This window comes from Moschus berezovskii, chromosome 22 (assembly GCF_049115385.1).
Source record: "Moschus berezovskii isolate FMDL1 chromosome 22, NW_MosBer_1.0, whole genome shotgun sequence".
Lineage (NCBI taxonomy): Eukaryota > Metazoa > Chordata > Mammalia > Artiodactyla > Moschidae > Moschus > Moschus berezovskii.
In genome coordinates, this window is record NC_142481.1 from 24964468 (window position 1) to 24991139 (window position 26672).

Sequence of the window (26672 nt, forward strand, 5' to 3'; positions counted from 1 at the left end):
AGAAAACCAGAGAAAACAAAAAGTTGTACAAGAAGGTAAATGAAATTATAAAACTCTACATGGCTCAGCTGTGATGAATATTTATAGAGTTAGAATAATGAAAATACTGAATATTAATATGCCCCCAAATTATTATTTAATAGTAATGGAAGACGGATCGGAGGGGAAGACAGAATGCATTGAGGGGCTGGGGCGTGTGGGCACTGAGTCTGTGTAAGGAGTGGGGGCGGGGTGGGAATGTGAGTTTGTGGATGGGGTGTGTGTGAGTAGGTATGAGTGTGTGGGCTTGCAGAATGGCATACTAGTAAAAGCCTTATCTTCCAGTGTAGAAAGCCAATAGGTAATGTCTAACACTTAGCCAAAAAAAAAAAAAATATTTCAAGCAACAATAGTAGAGGTGTGTTAAGAAATACAGCCATGAGTAAAAAAAGGAACAATTAAACTTGAAAGCCGGGCTCTGGGGAATGGCACTGGGGAGGGCCATGCCATTTTTCACAGTAAGGTTTATATAACTTTTTGCCTTTAAAAACTGTAAAAATGTGCAATCTGATAACATTAGGATTAAAACCCCACACAGCCATGACAGCTCAATGGCTGACAGGGTGCTGCAGGCAACGGAGAGACCAAAAGGCCCGCCCGAGTCTGCAGCCTGGCCAGGTCGTGCGGCAACACGCCATCGGAATGGGCAAAGGGGTTTGTGTGCAGGAGAAGTCGTGAACTTCGGCAGGTGAGATGGCCCCAGTGAGAAATCCAGGGAGCTGCCCAGAGGGCACGTGCTGACGGCAGGAGAGCAAAGTTTCAAGAGGCTTGGAGCCAAGGGCCAAGCCTAGTGCCTGGCGATGTTGGCCTGTGGGGCAGACCAAGGACCATGAGCCAGGCAGGGGCATGAAGGATGGTCCAGAGCAGCCGAAGAACAAGACAGAAACACGGCCAGGCACGGGCGCTTCCCGAAGGCACTGGGCAGCAACCTCAAAGACCGAGAAAGAAGCCCAGCACATAGCCACTGGGCTGGGTACATCCAAGGTCAAAGGTGCCTTCTCAAGCATGGTTTGATGATGAGAGGAAACAGGCTCTGACAGGCTGACATACAAACTGGAGATGGACCAACACAGATTGTTCTTTCAAGAATCTGAAGATTCTGTTGTAGACAGACAGCAGAACCCAGGATTAAGGGAGAGCTTTTGCTGTATGGTTTTTAAAGAGATAGGTGACTGTGCTATGCTCCCAAGTGGAGAGAAAGGGATTGGGAGGCTGAAAAAAGTGAGAGAGAGGGGACAGTCTACTGTATGAGGTTCCTGTGGGAGTAAGTCACATGGGGAAGACAGGAGAAGGGGCTGCAGGCTAGAAGACCCGCGGGAAGCAGACACGGGGCAAGGGCTGCGGCAAGGTCCCCCTGCTCTCTGTGAAGGGGCAGCTCTGAGTCAGGAATAGCCGGGGCGCTCGGATACAGTCACGATGTTTTTAACAAGCACTCATTGCTTCGATCACCTCTGAAGTTCATTCTTATAGAACAGACTCGAGGCCACAGACTGCCCAATCTCAATTCTGAGCAAGACATACTTCAGCATTTTCTTTATGTCAATCTGAACCCAAAATCTGAATCTAGAATGCACGCTGGCTGCACCTGGGGAGAGGGGACAACACACGGTCTGTTGGCTTGCCACTGGGCAGTGGTTTATGACGTGCAAAGAAAAGTGGTGCTAAGGTCCTCTAAAAAAATTTTAAAGGTAAGAGGAAAGTGACAGTCCCTGCATGCCCCCCATGCCCAGAGCACAGCGGTCGCCCGCGGCCCGCGAGACCACTCACCGGGGTCGGTGGAGGGGCACCTGCGGATGGTGAAGATCTGCCCCAGGTCCTCGTCCTCCTCGGGGAGGCCCTTCTGCAGCCGCTGCAGCTTGCGCAGGCTCTCGCTGCGCTGGTGCTTCATGGAGCGCACGTGCTGGATGAGGTTGAGCTTGGCCTTGGTGGAGTAGCTGCACAGGACGCAGTGGTAGTAGCAACTCTCCCCTTCCATGCTGCTCTCGTGCTGCTGTAGGTGCTGCGAGGGGGAGAGAGAGGGGCGTGCCCCGGTCAGCCGCACCAACCCAGCCGGGCCGTGAGCCCGCCCGCCCTGCCGGCCGCCCGACAAGCCCTTTCCGGGGTGACTCGCTTTTCCCAGGGGGCCCTTCCCCCAGCAGCTTGATGAGGACAGGGAGCAACTCTCGTTCCTGCCTGCTCCAGGTGTATCCGAGTGCTAAAAATGCTGATGATCCGCCCCTCCCAGCGTAAAACTGGGCTTCCTGGCACAAGAATCCAAGATTCCTCTTTCCGCTTATCTCCAAAGTGTCTGCTCTATGTGCAACAGGGGTCGGCAAGCTATGGCCACAGGCCAAGCGCACCCTGCTGCCTGGTTTTACAAATGGGGTCTCGGTGGAACACAGCCACAAAATGTATTGGTTTGTACATCGTCGATGGATGCTTTCTGAACACCAGACAGAGTTCAACAGTTGCAATAGAGAGTACATGGCCTGCAAAGCCTGAAATCTTACTATCTGGCCCTTTGTGGAAAAAGTGACGAGCACCCGCTTTAGGGGATAGCCTGCAGGGTGGTCACCTTACCTGCACAGAATCTTAGGTCAGTAACGAAGCACCAAAGCTGCTGTGTGGCTATTTCACAAGAAAGATGACTCAAGCTTTTGTATTTAGTCTATAAGGAGACCCTGAAATTAGGTTTTCCCCTAGATTAGGAAAAAAAGAAAAAGAAATTTGTCCAGACCAGTTCTCCCTCAACATCTCAAGGTCATTCAGCTTAGTGTTCAGCCGGTCAAAATTACACTCTGGGGTGAGTCTGTGTCAATACAGAACTTTGATTCCAGAACACGGAAGCCCAGGAGTCAGTACGAAGCAGACATGACAGGTTTAAAGTATGGTTCCCAAACCAGTGGAGGCCATGGAGTTAGCAGAACCCAGACTTCTGCATCTTGAAGAAGACTTGGATCCAAGCACAATATTCACATCCTTTGGGGTCCCTGTGAGAACACGTGGAAAGCTATGGACCCTTTTTATTAAGAATTAGAGAACTGACATGCTCCTAGTATAGAAAGGCCACCTCCTTCACTTCAAATGACTCATTTTAGGGAGAGAGGGAATTTTTCTATTCAGTCAGTTCAGTTCAGTCGCTCAGTCGTGTCCGACTCTTTGCAACCCCACGAATCACAGCACGCCAGGCCTCCCTGTCCATCTCCAACTCCCGGAGTTCACTCAAACTCATGTCCATCGAGTCGGTGATGCCATCCAGCCACCTCATTGTCTGTCGTCCCCGTCTCCTCCCGCCCCCAATCCCTCCCAGCATCAGAGTCTTTTCCAGTGAGTCAACTTGTCGCATAAGGTGGCCAAAGTATTGGAGTTTCAGCTTCAGCATTAGTCCTTCCACGGGTACACATAAAGCAGGGAAAAAAATCCCAAGAAGTTTTAAGTGGTTGACTCAAGGTAACACAGCTAGTTAACGGGAGAAAGAGAACTGGAACCTGGCAGCATCCGCCCCCAGGATCCTTCTGGAGGAGGAAATTGAGACCGCGTATTTATGGCTCAGGTTACCACCTGTCCTTCCTTCTTTCTCCTGGCCCTCACCCCCGCCTCCAGTCCCTAGAGCCCAGCCCAAGGAAGCACAATAAGGCCTTGGGATTGCCCTGTGTCGCTCTTCTCCTTTCTGACCACACTTGCTCTATCTGACGCCCGTGCCTGTAACCATCTCTGGTCCTGCCTGGACCTCTGTCCTGTCCTGATTATACTGTGAGACACTCAGGAAGCACAGAAGTCAATGCCCTGCCCTCTGCTCAATACTAACAAGAGTGGCCCAGCTGTTCCTACTGGATGACACAGCTTTGAGGCTCATGTGCTCACATGCACACATCCGACATTCACGGAAAAAGTGTGAACATCCCAGAAGCAGGTCTGGACCTCACTGGCAGAGGAAATATGAATGCAACAACAGAGGGCTGAAGAAGGGGAGCGGGCGCAGGCCCTCGACCGTGTAGACTGGCCACACGACGTTAACTTTTGCTCTGGGGCCAACTTGCAGGTAACACAGTGAAGGGTTTCACAGGTATCGGCAGAGAACAATCCCTTCTTTCCCAGAAATGGGTGACTTAACACACTCAAGCGCAGAGCCTTGGAGCAAAACAATATGCCTTCCCCAGCCCTGCCGCCAGTAAGAGCTGGCCTACAGAAATTACCACCTGAACCTGAGAGAGACCGAATAACAAGCAAGCTCAGTGCTAACTGTCAGAGCACAACCACCAAAAACACAAAGCTACTTTTCTTGAAATAAATTTGAGCTGGTTTTTTTTTTTAATGGTTTCTCTTCAGTTTGCACCCCCTGACTTAAGTCTCCTTGCCAAGGATGGAAAGCTCCAAAGCCACAATTTTTGGAGGGTGGGACTCTGGAGAGAGAGACAGACAGGCTGGACGGAAAGGAAAACAAAATGAGCCTGCCCACGCCGATTCTCTCCAAATTCTCCATAGGGACCCCCGAAAGCCAAAAATGGAACCCGGATATTCCCATAAGCAAGCGTTAGGGTTGGGACTGAGGAACAGGGAACTCGTACAGGAGCCAGGAACGGCCACCTTGGATCACTAAGACCCAACAAACTACATTTATTAAAGTTTCAACAGAAACTGACGGAATGAAAGCTAACAGGGAAAATAACCATGGAATCCAAAGCGATAAGTCCTATCAAGGGATTCTGGTGATATCGTAAACTAAGAAATCTCAGAAAGGATCACTGAAGCCTTAACCCCAAATTCCCATTACCTTCCCGTGAAACACGATTTCCTGGCAGTAAGGCTCTGAACCTTAAACATGAAATTTTAACATGGATGTGAGGGTTCTTTTCCAAACGTCTGGGGTTTCTAGTCTCTGAGCCAGAAGAGAGGATAACACGGCCAGAAAGAGTTGGATGGGAGCTGAGATGTCAGATGTCGTTCACCCTCAGACTCGGGGGCTCTCGGGTGACAGGGCTGTATAAATCCTCAACTGAAATAAACATCACACTGGGGACTCCTGCTGGAAAAATAACTGATGCAGTGATGATGCCCCTAAACCACCACACTTGACTGCTGGTAGTCAATGGTAATCTCTGCTGCCCCCAGGAATCCTTTTGGTCTACTATGTGAGAACCATTTTGGAAAGAAAATGGGTGCCCAATACAAATGGTAGAGACAAGAATAAAAGCAGAAAATGCGGGAAACAGAGCCACGGCCTCTCCCTCTAAACCCAGTGTAGCGGACATTTAGGGTCCCCTCTCAGAGACCTGCACAGAAGCTTAATTCAAAATTCCAAGCTTGCTTGCGTACTCCAAGTTCACTCTCCAAGACATACACATGGAAATCCAGAATAAACTATTTCTCCATTCCGAGGAAACACCTGCTCATAAAGGTTACACCCCAACAAAAACTTCCGCTCACAACTGGAATCTCTGGGGGTCTACCTGCACGTGACAGCTCCTGTTCTCACCACATCTTATAGGCTCCCGCTTGGGCAGTTTTCAGGCTATCGAACATGCAGCAAACAGGGGTCTGAAGCCAGCAACAGGGTCCTGACTTCTCCGCACCATCTGGTCCCTTCCCAGGCCTTCAGTGGGTCCAGGCCCTGACCATGGTGGCCGGGCACCCTCTCCCTCCCAAGATGCGCTGGCCCATCCCCAGAATTCCACCCAGGGAACCTGCCTTGTAAGAAGCAGCAGGAGGGGCCGGACTGGAGAGACCGACTCCACAGGGCCAGCCTGTCACCCCGGAAATGCTTTCCCCGCAGGACAGAGTAGATGTTTCCATCTGGAGAAGGAGGGAGAATGATTTGTTCCTGACCCAGCTAATTAGGATACCCTCAGTTGGGATCACAGTGTATTTAATTAAATTCACTGTAATATACGAAGAATCCACGGAGGCACAAACCCCAGTGGAACACTCAGGGAAGGGGCTGCCTCATCTCAGAGTTCCTGCTCTTCTCGGCAGGCAGGAAATTCTCCCACACAGACAGTGGACTCCCCAAGCCTCTCCCCCTCCATCACAGAGCTCGCCCATCCTCAGGTAGGAGGACCCAAGACTTGTTTGGCTGTTTCCATCTATTTCTTTCTGAACTCTATGCTCAAGATTTCTTTATGTTCACCTGTAGCGGGTCATTGGTGCAGTCTAAAAGAGAAAACAGGGGACTTTCCTGGGGGTCCACTGGTTAAGAATCTGCATTCCAAGGCAGGGGTATGCAGGTTCCATCCCTGGTTGGGGAATGAAGATCCTATATGCCGCAGAACAGCTAAGCCCATGCACCAGAACTGCTGAGTCTGTGCATCTCAACTGGAGAGCCTACCTGCCCCAACTAGGGAAGAAACCCACACACCGCAATCAGAGGCCCCACACGCTGAAATGAAGATCCCGCGTGCTGCAACTAAGACCTGATGCAGCCATAAATAACCATAAAGGTTTTTTAGAAAAACAAAGTAAAGAATAAGAAAACAGAACAATAACTTCAACTGCGGCCATGTGTGCTACATGTGGACCCAACAAAAAATGGTCACTGGGCCCACTGGGCAGGGTTTGGTTCGATTCTAGATGTCAACAACACATGAAAACACGCACAATGTAAACACACACACAGACACACACACAAAGCCCTACCCGAGGGCCTGGCCCTGCAAGTAACAAGGCAGTGATAGTAGTAACTTGGCAGACAGGCCAAGAGGTATGAGGAGGGCAACCTTCTGGTGTGAATACCACCGTGAGGATACTTCCTCCAGTGGCACAGGAAAATCACTGGATCACGCAAGAAAAACCAATCAGTGAGTAATGGAGAAGCAGGACCAACAAATCAGTCAAGGAAGGGAGGCTGACTCAGCTGAAGGAAGAGTAGAAACCAAGGTCTAGTCCAGCACTCCGTCCAGACAGCCTCTCTTACCACCTTGAATCCTGAACCACCGAGGGCTTCCCTGATTTCCCCAGCCTTACTGTCTGGTTTTAAAAGTGCCTGCAAGGGTTTCCCTGACAATCCAGTGGTTGGGACTTAGCCTTCTAATGCAGGGGGTGCCGGTTCCATCCTTGGTCAGGGAGCTAGGATCTCACATGCCTCATGGCCAAAAATCCAGAACATAAACAATGGAAGTAATACTGTAACAAATTCAGTGCAGACTTTGAAAAATGGAACACATCAAGAAAAAAAAAAAAAAAACTTAAAAAAAAATGCCTGCAAAACACTGGGTTATAAGAACTGCAAGTGTACAGTTGTTTCCACTGAAATAAAGTTCTACACGTGGCAATAGGATTTACTTCTTGAAAGCACAAAGAAGTACAAGGACCCACAAAAAGGAAATACCGGGTCTGACTCATAAATGGAAGCAAGGAAAGAACTCTGAAAACTCCAATTTCTCCAAATGACCACTGTGCAGCAGAAAACAGATGGTCCTCAGCACGTCGGAGCTGGACTGGCACACGCTGGGTGAGCAGCACCTGTGCTGGCAATGAGCCGGGGGGGCTCCCTCGTGCTGACCAGGGACCCTGTCCTGTCCATCTGTCCAATCCTGCGGGAGCATTTATACTTCATCAATAAAAGGCTGGGCTGGGTTTATCTGGCAGGTGACACTCCTGTGCCCCTGACCTGGAGATGTCCGGGGTCCCCCATCTTTGCTTCTGGGTCTGGTTTCAGGGGAAGAACTTGGAAAAGACAAGACCTCAATAGAGTAAAAGGCATCTCGGATAATGAGCCTGGCACGTGAGGGAGGGTATGAAGAGAAAATGAATAATTGGAAAAAAAAAAAAAGGAGCCACCGGCAGTATTTGTGGGATTTCACCCCGTTAGCATGTTGGGCTCGTCCACCCCGGCCAGCAACTGAAAGTCAAGGAGATGAGAAGAGGGCTCTTGTTAGAAAATAATTCATCGCGAAAATCAAAAAAGTGTGTTCCTGTTACTTGTTTCCCAGGAAAACTAACCAACTTCTGTCAGAGAACATCGATTTCTATAAATCTGGAGGGGCCCCGGCTCCCTCCTCTTCCCCAACAAGAGGAAACTTCTAACATCTGGTTCTTCATGCATGGAATGCAAAATATTGATTAGGTTTTGTCAAAGCCTCCCCTTTAAAGTAGAAATGGACAAAGTACTCTCTGACACTCGCACACACACTCTCACAAACGAAAACACACAGGATTCACAAAGGAAGCTTCCTCGGGGAATAATACCTGTTAGGAGGAACACACAAACGCCCACCCCGGCTCACCACATTCTCCCACGAATACATCGCAACCGCACCCGGAGGGCAGATCAAACGGTGAAGCTCCGTGATGGGTAAGGTAAAGTGGCTCCCAGGGATCCACCCCTCCTGGGGCACGTGGGGGTGACCTACACCTAGGGGGGAGGGCCCCCCAACCCACACACGGAAGGCCTTGATGGAAGAGGCCGCTGTCCCATCAGGCTTCTGGAGGAGAAAACTTAACCAGAGCAAGCCAGGGGCTCAGGGAGAAGGCTGCAGAGGTCTCACCAACACCTCCGGTGAGACAGGACAGGAAGATGAAGGTCCGGAGTGAGCCCGCTAATTACCCACTAAGATGGAATAAGGAAGATGTGAGGGGGGTTAATTCGCCATCGTAACCCTGCACGGCAGGCACTGCTGAGGAGGCACCTCCGCACACTTCATTTTCTCATTACAGCCCGAGGTGGGCAGTGTTTGGCTCCTGTCCTTGGAGAAACCCAAAGCTCTGAGAGGTCACATGACCCCTCCTCCCACCCATGAGTTCCCACAGAGTATGGACAAAACAGGGCTGGAACCAGGGGCTGGAGGCCGGGTCCACAGTCGCCCAGCGATGCTGCACTGACTGCAGGGGGCTGTCATGGGACCCAAGACGCCCCAGACCCAGGTATTCACCTTGAAATCTAAAGAAGCAACTGTTTCAGGTGTAACTCAATCTGGAAGAGGGGTGGTTAATTTTTTAATCAGGAGTGGTGTTACTGTTCCAGATTTAATGTCGCATTCTTAGGAAGGCTTCCAGAAGGTCAACCTAAATATATATGTATTTTCTGTTTCATGTTGGCTTTTCACCCACTCAAGCCCTCGACCTTGGCACATGTTAATTTAGTCCTATTTCACTGCAGGAGCCCAGCAGACAGCGTTAAGATATAAGACCCGACCACAATTTACAAGAGAAAGTAAAAGGAAGTAAAAACGTTCCCTTAGATCAATCTCTGACCTATTTTCTGGTTTCTAGGCCAGACTCCTCATGCCCTGGAACAAGCCCTGACTGTTTGCTCTCGGCATCCGAGTTCCAAGGCTGGAGTTCAGGCTTTCCAACCCTGGATCTCTTGGCTCGCAAGAATGACATCTCCTCATTCAAAAGTCTCAAGAAGATGAATGGTCCTTAGAGAGAAGCACAATAAATTCTAGAAGTAAAATAAGCAGGAATCTGCAACCATTGAGAGGGTGTATCAGACTCGGCTTTGAGTCTTGTCTAGAAAAAAACCAAATGTGGGCGCTTGTGGAATGCTGGTACTAACAGATTTCGTTTCCCTCTTGGGAAAACTCCAGAGAGGGGCATGGCATAACCACACAGAGACGAACCTTCTCAGGGTTTCCTAAAGGAGGCGGCCCATCAGAGCACGGGGTCTCAAGCAAGATAAGGGCTAGTTTCCACACTGGTCAAATGAGCATGTACATAAACTGGGAAGCCAAGGGAAATACACGGTGGGGAAAAAGAGTACGTCCCAGGCTAACATCAACCTGACCATTCTCTAGGAACGAGCCCGGGCTCCTCGAGTCCGAAGGTCACCCCTTCGTTAAGACAGGGTACCGGGAACAGTGACTTTCTTCATTCGTGAAGATACGCTTCCTTCCTGGAGCTCCTCTTCAGCTCCCACGGGTTTAAGTCCCCACATGAAACAAAGGCCACCATATTCGCACTACTCAAGCTGGTCCGCATTCAACTCCAGGTCACAAAGCTGCCGTAACGGTGGTTTACGAAGCACTCTGGGTTAAGGCAGGCCGGGGAAAACCCTCCCTCTGTGCTACTCTGGGCAAGATATACACACATGGGTTGAGCCTCAGTTTCCTCATCTGCAACATCGGGACAATAACAGTATGAGTGGGAGAGATCAATGGGATAATTCACACAAAGGTGCTTAACACGGCGCCTGCTATATGGCTCACCTTCATAATTAATAAGGTTATTATCATCATCACTTTGCAAACGGGTTAGGCTTTTGAGATTGGGGACAGGAATGAATGTTACTGAGTTCACCTATTGACATTTCCCTCCTCACGTCCAGTCTGTCCCCTCCCTGGGAACCGCCGCCCCACTCCCCCAGTCTCGAAGCAGGACGACTTGTTGGCAGTAAAGAAATTTCGATGTGCAGAAATTATGAAACAGAGGGGAAACTGCACGTGCACGTGACCGACTTCTTCCTTACCTGAGGCGCTTAATTCTTATTTTAAGTCACTTGCCCAAAGTCACACAGCTGGTGCGGCAAGGCCAGGACCCTCACCCCAGGCCCAGGCCCTTGCTCCAGAACCACATCTGTTTACTGGATCTCTCTGTCTGTCGGCGCCCAAATAGTGAAAAATCAGAAACCTTGTTCTTTAGCACATCTGCCAACACCCCAGGTGAGGACCAGGGAAGGAGAACTGAGCTGAAACAGACACATCCCTGGTTTCCCAAATCCACGCTTCTGCTTATTTGTATCTCCAATCCCATGACAGTCAACATAGCAGAAAGAAAAAAAAAAAAACAAACTTGTCTGGCAGTCAAAACAGGTGCGTTACTTCATCTGTGAAACACAGATGTTTATACTTGCCCTGTCTTCCTTGGAGGCAATTTTTAAAACCACACGAGCAAACAAATGTGGAAAAGACTCAGAAGACGGGAAGGACTGCCCAAACATTTGGCATGGGCGTCATCTTTCCACCTTGAGGCTGGACGTTGTTTCCTCACCTGGCTGGCAGGTACACAGCACGGACTCAGCAGTTAAAGATACAGATACGTTCCAGCTCTGCGGCCCTCTGGCTTGAGCGTGCCTCAGAAGCACTTGGGGTGGGAGGTGGGGTGTCCCGACGCAGAGCGTTGGGGCCCACCCTGAGGGTTTCTAACTCACCAGGTCCAGGTTCGGGGTAGGGAGGGAGAATTCCTGACCGTCTCCCTGATGCTGGTGGTCTGGGATCACACTCTTGAGAACAGCTGCTTGGGACAGCGAACACCACGGAGGAGAGACCTAAGTCGGAACCCATGAAGGTATTTCCTTGTAAGAAGGAAAACTGCCCAGGCCTAAAGTCTCCGCATCACCCACCTTTTCCCAAAGAGCATTTCAGATGCTAGCAAACTGCACTCGATAAATCACGCAGTGCCAGCACTCAAGAATTCACCTCTTTAATGAAAAAGGCCCACGGAAGCAGCTGCCTGCTACCGGCCCGCTCCAGATACTTCATAAAAGTCGGAATTGGCTCCATTCATCTTCCTCTCCCCTTTCACACCTGCAGTCTCAAATTTCCTGGGGCTGGGGCTGAAAGCGTGACTCTTGATGGCTAGGCATGAGGCATCACTTTTTCCTCGCGAGCTCAGCACCCCGCTGAGCACACCTGTCCAGATGTCTTTGCTGGAACCCAGCCCACCAGAGAGTTTCCACCAAATATGAGAAAAATAAAACGGTCTTTAAAATTCCTCCCGTGCTCTTGAACTTTCCAGCTGCTGCTGCTGGGAGCCTGAGTGTGGTTCTCCAACCTGGAGGCACCTCTCGAGCTCCCAGCATCTGTTGACCAACACCCTCATCACCCTCGTTATGAGAGGGGTCAGGGCCGCCAGCGTGATACGGGCAGGGGGCAGTGAACACGCGTAGGGCTTTCATCCTCATAAGTGGCGGTGGCGGGGGGGCCTTCATTTTTTATTTCATTTTTTTCCTCTCGAATCAGAAAATAGGAAAATGACTGTACGAAGAGAAAAATTCCCTTGAAACAAATGCCTTTCATGTCACTCCTTCTGGGTGCTAAGATGCTTCACTCTTTCTCCTTAAATTCTGTGGATTTTGTTGATGGCTAAGAAGGAGAAGTTACACTTGTGGGAAGGGGACAAGGGACTGAGAGAGTGGAAAGAGAGAAGTGCTTCTTTGAGGAAGCAGAGTCGAGAGACCAGGAGACGGCTGGCAAGAGGGGACATAATTTTGCAAAAGATGACATGGCAAGTTTCTCCGCCCTGCCTTTGGGTCCCCCCATAAATAACCCAGACAAACACCCTGTGCACTAGGTTTTGCTCTCCTTCCCCCTCTTTTTAAGTCTCATTAAAAGCCGATACTGTTCGGCCTCAAGATGGAGAGCTCAGCATGGATTTTACTGAACGTTAAATCAACCAGCAAGCGTAGCCAGCAAACTCTGTGGCACTTTAACTTTAAATAATGCAATAATTATTGAATTTCCTTTTTATAACTGAAGTGCTGGAATGTAAACAATGGGGCTGTAATTGCAGGAAGGGGGGATCAATAGAGGCAATCGTTTTCAGCCATGTTAATTGTAAATACAATTGCTCCAAGATGTCAGACTTGTTCTTCTTGCTCCCAGAATCATCCTAACGGATGACAGAGTCCAACTTTCCCATTACAGCTGTTCGTTTCTTTAAGAGGTTCTCAATCAGGTCTGATCAATCTGTCAAGATAATGCATGGAGTAAGTAAGACTCTTCCAAACACAGGCTCCCAATCAATAGCCTGGACCAGCTTAATGAGGTGGGGCTAAGGCCCAGAGGGAGGCAACGGCCCCCAGCTTGCGCCTAGGTTTGGCAGGCTGGCTTCCTCGCCTGGCCTTGGTAAACAGATAAGCCCTTAATGAGGACATTAGTTATGCATGCTTCAGCAAGCAGCAAGGCACCCGTCCCTGGGGACAGACGGACAGAAAACAAAATAGATTAACAGAAAACAATATGGTGCCAAATTAGGTCCAATTGAAGACTTTTCCCTCCTTCTCCTGCATTCCTTAATTGTCTAGCAGAGTGGAGGACGTCAATTAATCATTCCAGTGGGCATGAGCTCAAGGACTGGGAGCATCCGTTGAGAGCTGGAAGATCTCCAGGTGTCTGCTGGCCTCCTTGGGGCTGTCACTCTTAGCGCTCGCATCCCCAGCACGACATCTCCCGGGTACAAGAGGGACCTCTCCCAGAAGGAGACTTGGGAGACCACACTGGGAGCCCACGGACCCAAGCCAGATGAGAACAAGTCTGCTACTCTTCACGGGTGCCGTCAGTTTTTGAGATTGAGTCTCTGTCCTGGGAATGGGTAAGCCCTCATAGACGGGGAGGAAGTCAAGAGTCTAGAACCCCACTTCACCCATCCCAGCATCTATGCCATTGCACAGGCATCACAGAAGTCTGAATTCCCATGAGATAACCTGGAGGGCTCTTGGGGAGTCTGGAGAGCCGTCTTACCTCCCTCAGAGGCCACCATGCGTGCGTGTGCATACCTGTTCCTGCTGTGACTGTCTAGGAAGACAGACTGCTGGGGAAGTCCTCCAGAAAGGACCACGTTCCCAGGTGGCGCTGGTGGTAAAGAACCCGAACCCCCCTGCCAGTGCAGGTGACATATGAGACATGGGCTCGATCCCTGGGTCGGGAAGATCCCTGAAGGAGGGCATGGCAACTCATCCCAGTATTCTTGCCTAGAGGATCCCACGGACAAAGGAGCCTGGTGGGCTACGGTCCATGGGGTCACAAAAAGTCAGACACGACTGAAGCAGGAATGAGCAAGAAAAAAATAAAATAAATATACAGCTGGAGAGATCAGAGCCCTCCTCTGCACAAAGGCCACACCTTCTCCGAAGACTTTCCCATCTCCCAGCTCCACCCCTCCTTCCTCTGGGCCCACAAAACCTGCTTTAGTGGCATCCACTCCGGACTCATCTGTGTTTCAAACCACCTCCAACTCCTCCGCCACACCATGGACAGCCCCTCACAGGTGGGGAGAACTTTCCATCCTGGTTCGGGGCACAGCTCCTGACCCGCGGTAGGGACTGAAAGATGGCTGGCTGAAAGTCTGAATAAACTGAGACGCTCCTCTAATGCTCTCCTGCTGCTCCTGGTCCTTGGCTGTCACTCCAGACCGAGCTGGTCGAGTCCGATTCCCTCCTCCATCTCAGATGTCCAGCCTCCATCCCACACCACACCCTACACACCATGAGATGCCTGGCTTCTCCCACCTTACCCACCAGCCCTGGGCTTTCTGGGCTTGGTGCCCCCTCCTGCTTGGAGACCCTCCCCAAACCACCCTCCACCTGCTGACAAGCTGCACAGCAGCTAGAGCAGGCGAGGGGCACCCTTCACACCTGGGCCAGAACCCCATCTCCCCGCCTCTGGGATGTCAGAGCACAGGTGGTCCCACCCGCGCCCACCACGTGTCATTCTTTTCAGCAAATGCTCCACTGGACTCCCACATGGGAGTCTGCAGTCCAGGTGGGATGCCGGGGCTGCGGAATAAATACGTTTACAAATATACACCATTTGTTTAAATAAGATTTGGGGGGCAGGAGATAATTATTATAAATGGCTGTGTTCAGTGACCCCATTATTTCAATCTATGGATCGCAGAGGTGCTGTCCTTCTCCCACCAAACGAGCCAAACGTTCCCCAGCTAGAGGCCGGCTCGGTCACTGTCATTCTACCCTGTGCTGTCTCTACACCCTTCGCTGTGTTCACCTGGCTTTAACACAGCCATCCTCTTTTACTACTAAACTGACTGAGGGCTGTGAGACTTGGGGATACTGAAAGCAGCCAGGACGCCTGGATGATCACAGAGATGGGGGCGGAGCGCACAGCACAGTCGCCTCTGCGGGCCAAGTCACTCGGCCAAGACGGCTCCAAGGACGAGTACAGGTGTCTACTGCATCTTTGCAGATGAAAACAGCTTAGTACACAGGTTAGTTCTCACAGAAAATGTCCACAAGCCAACGGAGTGGCATGACAGTGCTCAGACATCTGGAAGGAGGTGGCCGCGTGGGCACCCCCACCCCACGCCTGACAGAGCAACTGGACTGTCTCCAGATTCGAAGCACTAGGATGAGGATGTTTGTATTTTTTCACAAACACACACACACATCTTTTATTTTCCTCCCAAGTTTCCTGTCCTCCTATTTGCTGAGACCCACTGCTATCTGGACCACAAGGAACTGGTTATGTTATACTTTCATCAGTTTCCAAGTTCTGGGACCTTTGAGGAAGGAACCATTTCCACCTGGGTTCAGACGCTGAATACCTGGATGTGTCCCCCTCCCTTTCCAGTTTATGCCTGAGCACCAGGCTCCTCAGCCTTCTGACTGGCTGGCCCCGCTTACAGCAGACCCTTCCCAGGGTCTTCTGAGTGACTTGGTCCAGAAATACCACACCTCCTGGTTCCACTCTCAACCTCCCAGCAGAATGTAGTTGTGAGGCCAGTCAGTAAGTTATATTTTTCAAAACCTATTTCTAAATGGTGAAATACAGGGAGGGTTTTCACCAACCAGCCCACATTGACCAAAACATCCCTTCCCCATTTTCAGCACGTTCACTCTGGCCCAGCAGGTCCAAGAGCCAGTGTGAGGTGGGTGGGACCCACAGGAGAAGGTCTGCTGGGGGCACGGGTAGTTTCATTCTGGACAGATGATGGTTCGCAAAGCCTGCTGGAGAACTGCGAGGGATTTCCTACAGTAAAATCCAAGTTTCAGAAAACATCCTGCATCTATAAAGCTGGCAACTGGGGAAATTTCCTTGAGCAAAATGATGGGGTGTAAGGGAGGGGGGTTGGGGGGATGTTGGGGAAAAGCAGGACTTGGAAGAGGATGGCTGAGATCCTTCCAGCCCTGGGGCACCAGGGAGCTCTGATGCACACTACACACTAGCAGCGACGGTGCGACTGGGCACGGTGACACGTGGACACAGACCAGCATGCAGTTGCTTCCTGGGGCCCCAGTACAAGGATGTGGCTGGTTACTCCCCACACCTCAACGTGCTGGGTGGCAGCTGTGTGGAATCTCAGATCCAGGAGCCTGCTCTGTATTAATATAGACTACAGATCATTCTTTTAAAGGCTGAAAGTATTAAAATAAATATTTTTCAATGACCTTTCCAGATGACTCTATAATAACACGAGGCCAGAGGAACCAACAGCCCATCTGGTTTCTGGTGACACGTATGTTTACAGTGGGGGTCTTTCTGCCAGCTTTGGACCCATTCATTCCCCATCTGTCTATCGACATTCCTGCTTCCTGTTTCCTCACACAACAATCAGAGGTACTATTCATCTTCTCGAATCACTGTCTCCATCATTCTCTGTACATGAGAAAGGTCCTCCCTTAGAGCAGCTTCTCACCTCCTCTGCTGCCCATCCCCTTCTCCAGCCAGCTCTGCTGTCTCCCGAACTCGATTTCTCAGTGGCCTCATGTGCGTGCAGGTGAGTGTGTGTGTGTGTGTGAGAGAGAGAGATACTGGCTCACACCACTTCCTTCTGTGCACACTTCCCTCCGAGCTCCAGCTTGTGTGTGTGTGTGCATGTGCTGTGTGTGCATGCGTGTTGTGCATTTGTGTGTTGTGTGTGTGTTGTGTGTGTGCGTGCATGTGTTGTGTGTGTGTGTTGTGCATGTGCGTGTGTTGTGTGCATGTGTTGTGTGCACTGTGGTGTGTGTGCACATGTGTGTGCGTGTTGTGTGTGTGTGCATGTGTTGTGTATGTGTGTGTGTTGTGTGTGTGCGTGCATGTGTTGTGTGTGTGCACGTGTTCTGTGTGTGCATGTGTTGTATGTGTGTGCATGTGTTGTATGTGTGTATACATGTTGTGTGTGTGTGCACGTGTTGTGTGTGACAGAGAGAGATACTGGCTCATGCCACCCCCTCCTGTGCATACTTTCCTCCCAGCTCAGCCAAATCCTGCTCCTCTTTCTGAGCATCACACCTCCGCCCCTATTTCACAGTCCACCGTGATTCTTTCTCCTCTGACCTCAAAGCCTCCACCTCACAGCACATCTTTTCCCACTGAGACCCTGAAGGCCAGTTAGCAGCTTTACGTATGTGGCATATTCCCTCACAAGACTGCAAGGCTCCTGAAGGCAGGGCCCACGTGCCTTCCTATGGACGCACATCATTCAGGTCACTCTGCCAAGAACACAGGCTTGGGAGCTGGGGGTCATGCAGGGGAGGCGGGGCTCAGACACCGAGCTCTCTCCTCAGTTGTCAAATGGAATAAGGCCATCATACGACACAGGGCCATGAGGATCCAGAGAGTAAATCAATAGGAATATACTAGATAAACGGTCAGGCAAAGTTAAAAAACATTGCTGGGTGATGAGAATCAGTTGGAGGGGGGCATGTGAAGACTTGGGAAGCCTTTCCCACCATCCGATTTCATTGGGGCCCCAAGTCTAGACAGAGACGAATTAATTACTGGATCACCCGTTCACTCACCTCGCTGATGAAATCGTCGGCCTTGCTGGGCAGGAACCGGTGAGGAGGACTGGCTAGCCCCTGGGTGTGAGTCCCACGGGTGCCAGCTTCATTTCCCAGCGCCAACATGACTCACGAGATGACACAAATTGTCAGTGGGCTTTCTCATTATGTGACCTTCAGCAAGTCACCCTTTCCCGCTTCGGTGATAAAATCTGGATGGCGACGTGAAGAACCTACTTCACGGCATTACGGTGAGGAACGATGGTGGCGCACAGCTTGTAATGACTGGGAAGCACTCTGTCTTTAGGGACAGCTAGATTACTTAATGTTTAGAATAATACTGCCTGTTTCAGGTTGAGAAGGCATTCAGACTTTAGCTGAACTGAAGGCTGAACATATTCACTAATGAGCAGTATCCTTCCCATAGAAACACTGAAAGCTACTCAGTCTACTGAATAAAATGACTAGCAGTACATTAGCAAGGAGCTGATGCAGGTTTAGTTACCATGAAACCAGGGTCACTGCATCCAACAGCTGATATACAACTTCTTGAGATCACAGAACTAACCAGAGCAGACTGAGCTGACAAAAGCATTTTTAAGGATGGACCAGGATAAAACAATTTCTTAATCCACAATTTCCCCGGAATTTATAAAAAATACAACTTCTTAAAAGACATATTTTTATCATCTAGATCAGCTGTTGGTCAATTCTTTTCCTGTAAATATCTGGACAGTAAACATTCTAGGCTGAGGGCCATCTGGTTTCCATTGTCACTTCCTAACTCAGCCACCAAAGCACAAAAGCAGTGATGGACTGTGTTCCAATAAAACTTTATTTATAAAAACAAGTAACTGGCTGGATTTGTCCATCGAGGAGCCATGTGCTGACCTCTGATGTAAAACTTTGTGAAAGCTGTACCCAATCATTCAGAATATCAATGAAGAGAGGTGAACACACAGTCATGTGTACACACACACACACTTTTTTAAGCAAAATAAGTTCCTTCCAACTCGTCAAACCCCAGTAAGAGCCAGACATGCAAACCTATTATAAAAGTAAGCTGTTTCAAAGTGAAGGTCAACAGTAATTCAAGTACCATTTAACTTGGAATTATGAAGTCACTCCAGAACAATTCATCCTTGTTTTCAGACGTTTGAACGTAAGAACATGTGTGTAAACGTGCTCTGCAGTTGGCAGTACCTGCTCTCAAGTTCCACACCTGTCTATAACCACTGTGAACAGCGCCACGTGAGTGACAGTTAAGGTTATACATTTATTCAAAACTAAACAATACCTGTAACCAATTCAACTTTTAACCAACCTAATGATGGAATTACTAACGACCATTAAAAAAAAAAAACAAAAAACGGAGGCATCCTCTGTGCCCTCTAGCAGCTGAAAATAACCTGTGTTTCAAGAGCCCAGGGAGCAAAACGAAAAGGTGAAAAATGAGGTCACAATCGTCCCTGTGCATCTTCCTGCACACCACGCTTCTGTTTCCTAAGCATCTCTTAAAAGGAGAATGCCAGCAATGATCTTGACATCCCACAATGAGTAATCAGGAAGTCTGGATTTAGAGAAATAAAATATTTAAACATTCTCTCAATAACACCATCCATGTTTATCTAGCCTTGCACAGACTTCAAAGGGCTTGGTCCTTCATTAGCTCAACTGGTTCTCACAACTACCTTGTGAAATAAGGGCTACACAGATGCCTTTCTTCACTGTCTCATGGACAGAGGAAAGCGTTAGGTCAAAGATGAGAAACTGGCCATAACCGAGGAGGCTGCCGGTACGAGTTTCAAAACTCAGAGTTTTAAAAAACTCTTAACTTCAGGACTAACACATTATGATCGGTGACTCTGCTGTACAACCAACACTTATAGACTGTGTTTCACAGTTATCTGGGTAAGATTGGGCAGGTGTTCTCCAGCCAGAACTAGCACCCACAGAAGATGCCTACACGGCTCCCATAGGCTCTTGGGTTTGTCTCTGCCACTTGTAAGTGAGAATGGGGCTTGTATGTGGGGGGCCACACAAGTTGACCCCCGGTCTTCTCATCCTGGATCTGCGTTGGTGGTGCCACACTGCACTACACTGTGAATAACCCAGTGCAAAGATCCCCTGAAAACCAGTGCCTCTATTGGGAGCAGGAGACTGAAAAAACCAAAGGTGGAAACCTAAGCTGCACCACACTCGGGCAAGAAGGGTGTTCAGGATGAATGTGGCTTCATAAGGGAAGCCAACTTAATTCTGCCTCTGAAGTTAATATTTGTTAATTGGTAGGAAAAGGTAAAATTAATGAGGACATTAACATAGCTATTTAAAAACAGCTCCATGTTCCTCCCATTGTAACACATGAAACTATCAGGAAGTAATTGAGGGAAAAGGACACTGTCAATTCTCAATTATCTGCATGAATGAAGCGCTCAGTGACACGGATAATCCAAGTCATTTACATTTGGATTTAGAAAGTAACATCTTTTTCCCTTGGAAAACTTACCTTCCTAATTACAGCTTGCCGAATGTGATGGAGAAATCAGTTTACCTTCTCTGCCAGAGAAGAAAGTTGTTGGGGAGGGTACAGAAACTGCCAGGAATTTCAGACCCGCCACAGATAACCCAAGGCAGATTTAAAAAGAAGTACTGACAGTGGTGGTCCAATATGGTAACCATTAGCCACTTGTGATGATGTATGTCTGAATTAATTTAAAAACAACTTGAAGTTCCACTCCTCAGCCAGTCAGGCTGTGTGTCAACTGCTCATGGCCACTTGTGGCTAGTGGCTACCATGTAGCAGCAGATATGGAACACATTCATCATCGGGGAAAGTTTCAGAGACTGTACTGAATTCTAGGTTGAGGACAACCTCTTACTTTCTGGATCAAGTATAAAGCTGGGGGCAGGGAGATGCTCTGCTGCCACTTTTACAGAAAACAAAAGGGAACTGTAATTCTTGACTCTCTCAGCTAGTTTAATTTCAGGCCCGGTAATGTAGACTCTGCCCAGGGAATAGCACACACAAAAATAAGCATTCCATTCTAAGTAAAATGAGGTTTTTTAATTAACACAGCAGAAAAACGGGTGGATTAAAGGTGACGCAGAAGAGCCCGGTTTTAAGCAAACTTTGGACATCTGTACCTGCACCCAGTGTGGCCACAGGGCTGAAGGTAAACAAGAGGGAGCTGGCACCCCCAAGGGGCTCGCCCGGGGAGGTGGCTGCTCAGGTGCCACTTGGGAGCCGTGTCGGGCCTGGTGTCACTTCACATCCTCATTAATTATCTTGAAAGGAGAGGGTTAGTAAACAGCAAGTTAATTAAATTCTCAGATGATGCTAATTCAGGAGGCTTTCTCAAGACTGGCAAGGGCAGAGGCAATATAAATGGGACCTGGATGGGTTAGAAGTCGGAGTGGAAAATAAAATTAAGCACTGGCTAAACAAATGCCGCTTTAAATAAATCTTTCGGAAGAGCCAAAATGTGCCCAAAAAGGAATCTGGAAAATAGTTGTATTAAAATGAAAAGCTTTCCAACAGTCTAAGGCATATAAGCAGAATGAGAGCTTTTTTTTCCCAAAGCCTTTTTTACGATTTTAAATGCAAACGTTTACTTGCCCTTGGGCTTCCCTCATGGCTCAGCTGGTAAAGAATCTACTTGCAATGTGGGAGACGTGGGTTCAGTCCCTGGGTTGGGAAGATGCCCTGGAGAAGGGAATAGCTATCCACTCCAGTATTCTGGCCTGAAGAATTCCATGGACTGTACAGTACGTGGGGTCACAAAGAGTGGGACACGACTGAGTGACTCTGACTTGACTTTACGTGCCCTTAGGAGGAGGTCTGTAGGAGGAGCACCCCTGTTCACTGTCACTGCCCTTGAGAGGCGTGAAGACGGGGACCAAGGGGCAGTGCAGGGCCTTCCACTCATACTTCATATTCTTTAAAACTCAAGACATTTTTCAAACAAGCAGGTAGGATGAGTTGGGGTTTTTTTTTAACTTGTTTTTGTTGTTGTTGTTTTAAGCTTCTCAGTTTGAAATAATTTTAGATGTACAGAAGAACAGCAGAGATGTGGTACAGAGTACAGAGTTCCCACATGTTCTCACCCAGCCTCTCCTGCTGTTAATGTCTTGCGTCTTAACATCTGGGACATTTGTCAAAACCAAGAAAGAGACATGGGCTCAAAGCTGTTACTGAAGAACAGACTGTACATTTATGGTATTTTCCATTCATGCCCTTTCTCTGTGCCAGGATCCAAAGCAGGATGCCACCCAGAGTTTAGATGTTACGTCTCCAATTCATGCCGGTTCCTCCCTGTGTCTCTGGTGACTTCATCACTTTTGGAGAGAACTGGTCAGGTGCCTGTAGAGCTTCCCTCGATTCTGATTGGTCAGATGTTTTCTTACAGTTTGACTGAGGTTACTGCGTCACTTCCGGGGAACATGACGTCATCATGACTGACTAATCATCAGTCAGGTCAACTTTCATCACTCAGAAAAGGTGGTCCTGCCAAGCTGCCCCACTGGCAAGTTATTCTCTTTTCCTTTACATGCCGGATTCGTCAGAAGCGAGTCACTAAATCCAGCCCATGGTCAAGAGGAAGGGAATGAAGCTCCACCTTCTGGTTACTATGTTGTTAAATAAAATTTAAAAATTTCCTAGAAGAGACAACCTTCTCTTCATTTAAAAAGAAGTATCTAAGGATGATGTCTATCTAGAAAGTTAGAATTGTTGTCTTCCTTTCGAATACTTAAGATTCTCAACATCACAGATGAATGTACGCCCACAGCTGCAGAGCCCTCATCCTGTGCCGGGCAGTGCCCTGCCCACTTAGACGTATTAACTCATTTAATCCTTCAAACAGTCTGATGAAAGTGGGACTGTGACATTATATTAATCGACTCCAAGTTACAAGTGGGGAAAGGTGGCCCAAAGGTGGCACAATCGCTTGCTCACGTGAACACATTTACATGGGGTGGGATTTGAACTCAAGCCTCCTGGCTCTAGAGATCATGTACTCTAGAGAGCTCTCTGTAATTCTGCTTCTCAACATACAATTCCATAAGTTCAGGACAGTCAAATGCATAGCGAAGTGTAATTCACAAAGAAAAGAGACCTGGGGCAGGATGTCTAGACCAAATGAGAGACAGAAGCACGGTCACCGTGGCTTCCGAGGATCCGCACTGCACGGCTAAGTGGCCCGACAAAACTGAGATGGTCTCGGTGGGAAGAGGTCAGGGTTTCGACAGAAGACAGTCCTCCTCTACCTCTAGAGGGAGGCAGGGAATGCCAGACACCCGAGCAGGTCAAAGGAACTCTCCTGGTCCCCAGGCACAGAAGATGCTCAAAATCCACGGACCACAGTGCTTACTGACACCCCAGCCCATCTGTCACAGAAACCAGCTTGGAATTGCATCTTCCCAACCACATTCACTTTTCCTCCTCTTCTGAGGGTTCACTGTGACACCCTCAGAAGACACTTCAGGAGTCAGCAACAGAGCACAAAGGTCAGGGCTGGAGCAAGTCCATCTGTCTCGGGGGAGAAGGATGCCAACTCACAAAGAGCCATCCACCCAGATGTGTGGTCGGTGTGTGGGGAGGGAGACACTTGGACCCATGACCCGCCTGATCTACAACATGGGCTTGTTGAATCCCAACTGTTGACAATGTGGTATCCTGACACCAGAAAGAAATAGGGAAATGCACTGCTCCTAGAAAAACAAGAAAGGAACCAGGAATGTGTGGACAGCTACCTCTCTCCCTCGATGGCCCACGTTATCAAGTCCCCACACTGATCTTTATCATTACCCTTCATCGCAGAGAAAAATGATGAATTGAGCAGGGAGCAATTCCTTTTCCCCCTGCTGGGCGCCCACCCCACACCACTGTCTTCTTGAAATATCCGCTTCATTTCTTCTCCATCTGACTCTCGCTTGTACTGTTCTCCAACTGATTCACCTGCAAAAATCTGCCTTTGAGATTGACACTAACATAGAACCACATCAATTCTAACACCACCTTGATTGCATTCACACATGGACAGAGAGCAGATCTTTCACCAACACCTAGAAGCACAGAACGGGGAAGAGAAGGTGCCACCCCTGATGGCTGTCTAAGTGTAGGTTTTCCAGATCAGCATGGTCGGCCTCAGTTCAAACACATCCATCAAGCTAGATCTTAAGGGGAAAACAGAACACCTCCTCTCAAGATGGAGTCTCAGTGTGCATTTTAAAAGCATGTCTACACACTTTATCAAATGCAGAAGAGTGTTAACAGCAGATATCTGGGTGCTTACTATGTGCCAGGCCATGGTTCTCAGGCCTGTTCTAAAATAAAACAGCTATATCACCAACCACCCTAGAGGGAACTGTATAACATTTCAATGTATTCTTTCTCATGCATTTCAATCCTTTACTTTGGTTGGAAAAAATAAAATCGTATACAAGAGGGGCACATTTCCCGATTTTTAATGGCCCCCAAATCTAAAACTTATGGACTGGAGCATGATGTTGGCAAACATCTAAAGTCACTTCAGCTGATGTTTGTAAGCACTCAGAAAAGTAATGAATCATGAGAAGCAAACACACATTCACCAAGTACAGAACAAGAAGCTAATACCTTTCCTTCCTTGACTTTCTGTTTTATCTTCCCCTCAAGTAATGAAAGCCACTACTGCTCTTAGTACTAATACTGAACTGATGGGTCATTAGAAATTAATGACATCTGATTTGTCTCTCATGATATCCGTGTGAAAAATCTGGCAACAGGATGATCTGATTCTAGTATGGTAAGGTGTCTCTGTGCTTAGGAATGTGGCAGAAAGGACACTGATCATAAATGAAAGCCCACCTGGAAAAAAATGTCTACAGGAAATCACAGAGACCTCATTGGACCTCCCTCATCTAACATTTCCAACAGGACGTGAATAGAGACAGAGGTTCTGCCCAACAATGACACCCCCCTCCAACCACCACACGGTCTAAAAGTCATAGAAAACAATCAGTTCAGTTCAGTCGCTCAGTCATGTCCAACTCTTTGCGACCCCAAGAATCACAGCACACCAGGCCTCCCTGTCCATCACCAACTCCCGGAGTTCACTCAAACTCATGTCCATCGAGTCGGTGATGCCATCCCGCCATCTCATTCTCTGTCGTCCCCGTCTCCTCCTGCCCCCAATCCCTCCCAGCATCAGGGTCTTTTCCAGTGAGTCAACTCTTCGAATGAGGTGGCCAAAGTACTAGAGTTTCAGCTTTAGCATCAGTCCTTCCAATGAACACCCAGGGCTGATCTCCTTTAGAATGGACTGGTTGGACCTCCTTGCTGTCCAAGGGACTCTCAAGAGTCTTCTCCAGCACCACAGTTCAGAAGCATCAATTCTTTGAGAACAATAAACGGGAAACCTAGACACTTTGAAAAGATGACTGATGAGAATTACAACACTTTAGTACCAGGCAGGATTTAGTTACACAAATAAAGTAACTAACTAAAACAGTTCGTTATGGGCCCAAGTCAAGGCAAATTAATGAAACAAGAGAAAGTGCAGAAACGGATCCAAATAGGAATTTAGTGTGTGCTATGGTGGCATACTTTGCCGACCAAGGTCCGTCTAGTCAAGGCAATGGTTTTTCCCGTGGTCATGTATGGATGTGAGAGTTGGACTGTGAAGAAAGCTGATCGCCGAAGAATCGATGCTTTTGAACTGTGGTGTTGGAGAAGACTCTTGAGAGTCCCTTATACTGCAGGGAGATCCAACCAGTCCATTCTAAAGGAGATCAATCCTGGATGTTCATTGGAGGGACTGATGCTAAAGCTGAAACTCCAATACTTTGGCCACCTCATGCGACGAGTTGACTCACTGGAAAAGACTCTGATGCTGGGAAAGGTTGGGGGCGGGAGGAGAAGGGGACGACGGAGAATGAGATGGCTGGATGGCATCACCGACTCTGTGGACATGAGTTTGAGTGTACTCCGGGAGTTGGTGATGGACAGGGAGGCCTGGCGTGCTGTGATTCATGGGGTCGCGGAGAGTCGGACACGACTGAGCGACTGAACTGAACTGAACTGATGGTGGCATGTGTAAGTGCAGAAGGAAAGGACAGGTGGGTGGCTTCGTAAGTGGGGCTGGGAAGATAATTGAGCAAAAAGTAAACATGGAGGAATCCTTGCCTCAAGACATATACCAAAATAAACTCCAGATGGACGACCATGTTTAGTGTCAAAACACCATGGAAGAACTAACGGCAAACATTTAAGTGAACATGGTGTGGGCAGGGGAAAGGGATTTCTGAGCTTCACAAAGGCGAAGGAAGCAGAAATGAAAAGACTTCACTGTACAAAACTCTATAACTTGGGAATCTCAAACATAACAAGAGTACAAGATAGTGATGAATTAGGGTTGGGGGGTGTGGAATGAAACCGTAACAGAGAACAAACACACGTTTAACATGTTTTATACAGAAAGAGCTCTTCTAATTTGTTTACTTACGTTATACCCTTGCCAAAATATTAGTGAGGTACTAGAAACAATATGAATGTTAAGTGGAGGGGCAGCTGAATAAATCGTGGCATCTTCCTAAGGCAGTGTCTCGTCCAGTTGTTTAAAATCATGTGGTATAAGCATATTTAGTGACATAATAAAAAACAAACATCGCAAAGTTAAAAGTCAGTTACAAGACAGAATATCATTCAAATTCTACAAAATAATAATATCCCACCAGTACAGAAAAAGCTAAAAATTATGTATGCCAAAGTGCTTAAAATTAAAACTGTCTTTGGGTGGTGAGATTAGGGGTTTTTCTTTTTTGTGCTTCTCTGCATTTCCAGACAAGAAATACTTTTGAACTCAAACCTAAAAGTGAAAAATATATCTATAGAAGAGGATGACTTTACGGTCACATTTCCAGATATTATACATGTGGGACGGTGACCAGCAGGGCTGAGAAACAGAATTAAGAGGATGAAGGAAAACAGCCTAAATATCAAGTCTTGTCCTCAGGTTTGGAGGACAGGGAGGCCTGGTAACTGTCAACTCCATGAAAATAAAAACAGCAGTAAAACCTGCTCCTTTCAGGAGACCCCACATCCCACAGAAGCCAAGGGTTTGATGTGGCTCCTTAAGAAAAGGATAGAAAGTTAACAACTCGGTATCTATAGCAAGGAAGGACAGAGACTCTGTAACCAACCAGTGAGGTTTCACCAAGAAGACATCCCATAACAAGCCTCGTCACCCTGAAGAAGAGTCCACAAGCAAACACGTCAGAGGCAGGTCACGGGGATGATAAA

The 26672-nt window shown here is 48.3% G+C and overlaps 1 protein-coding gene across 3 annotated transcripts in view; it reads right to left on the reverse strand.

Annotated features, from left to right (window-relative positions):
- ZFHX3 (zinc finger homeobox 3) overlaps positions 1–26672 on the reverse strand; it is a 259323-nt gene that overhangs the window by 101521 nt on the left and 131130 nt on the right. For all 3 annotated transcript variants that reach the window (XM_088829948.1, XM_055412414.2, XM_055412413.2), the window contains one exon: positions 1807–2038. In XM_088829948.1, coding sequence (XP_088686074.1) covers positions 1807–2038 — 232 coding nt within the window. The remainder of the gene's footprint in view (positions 1–1806; positions 2039–26672) is intronic.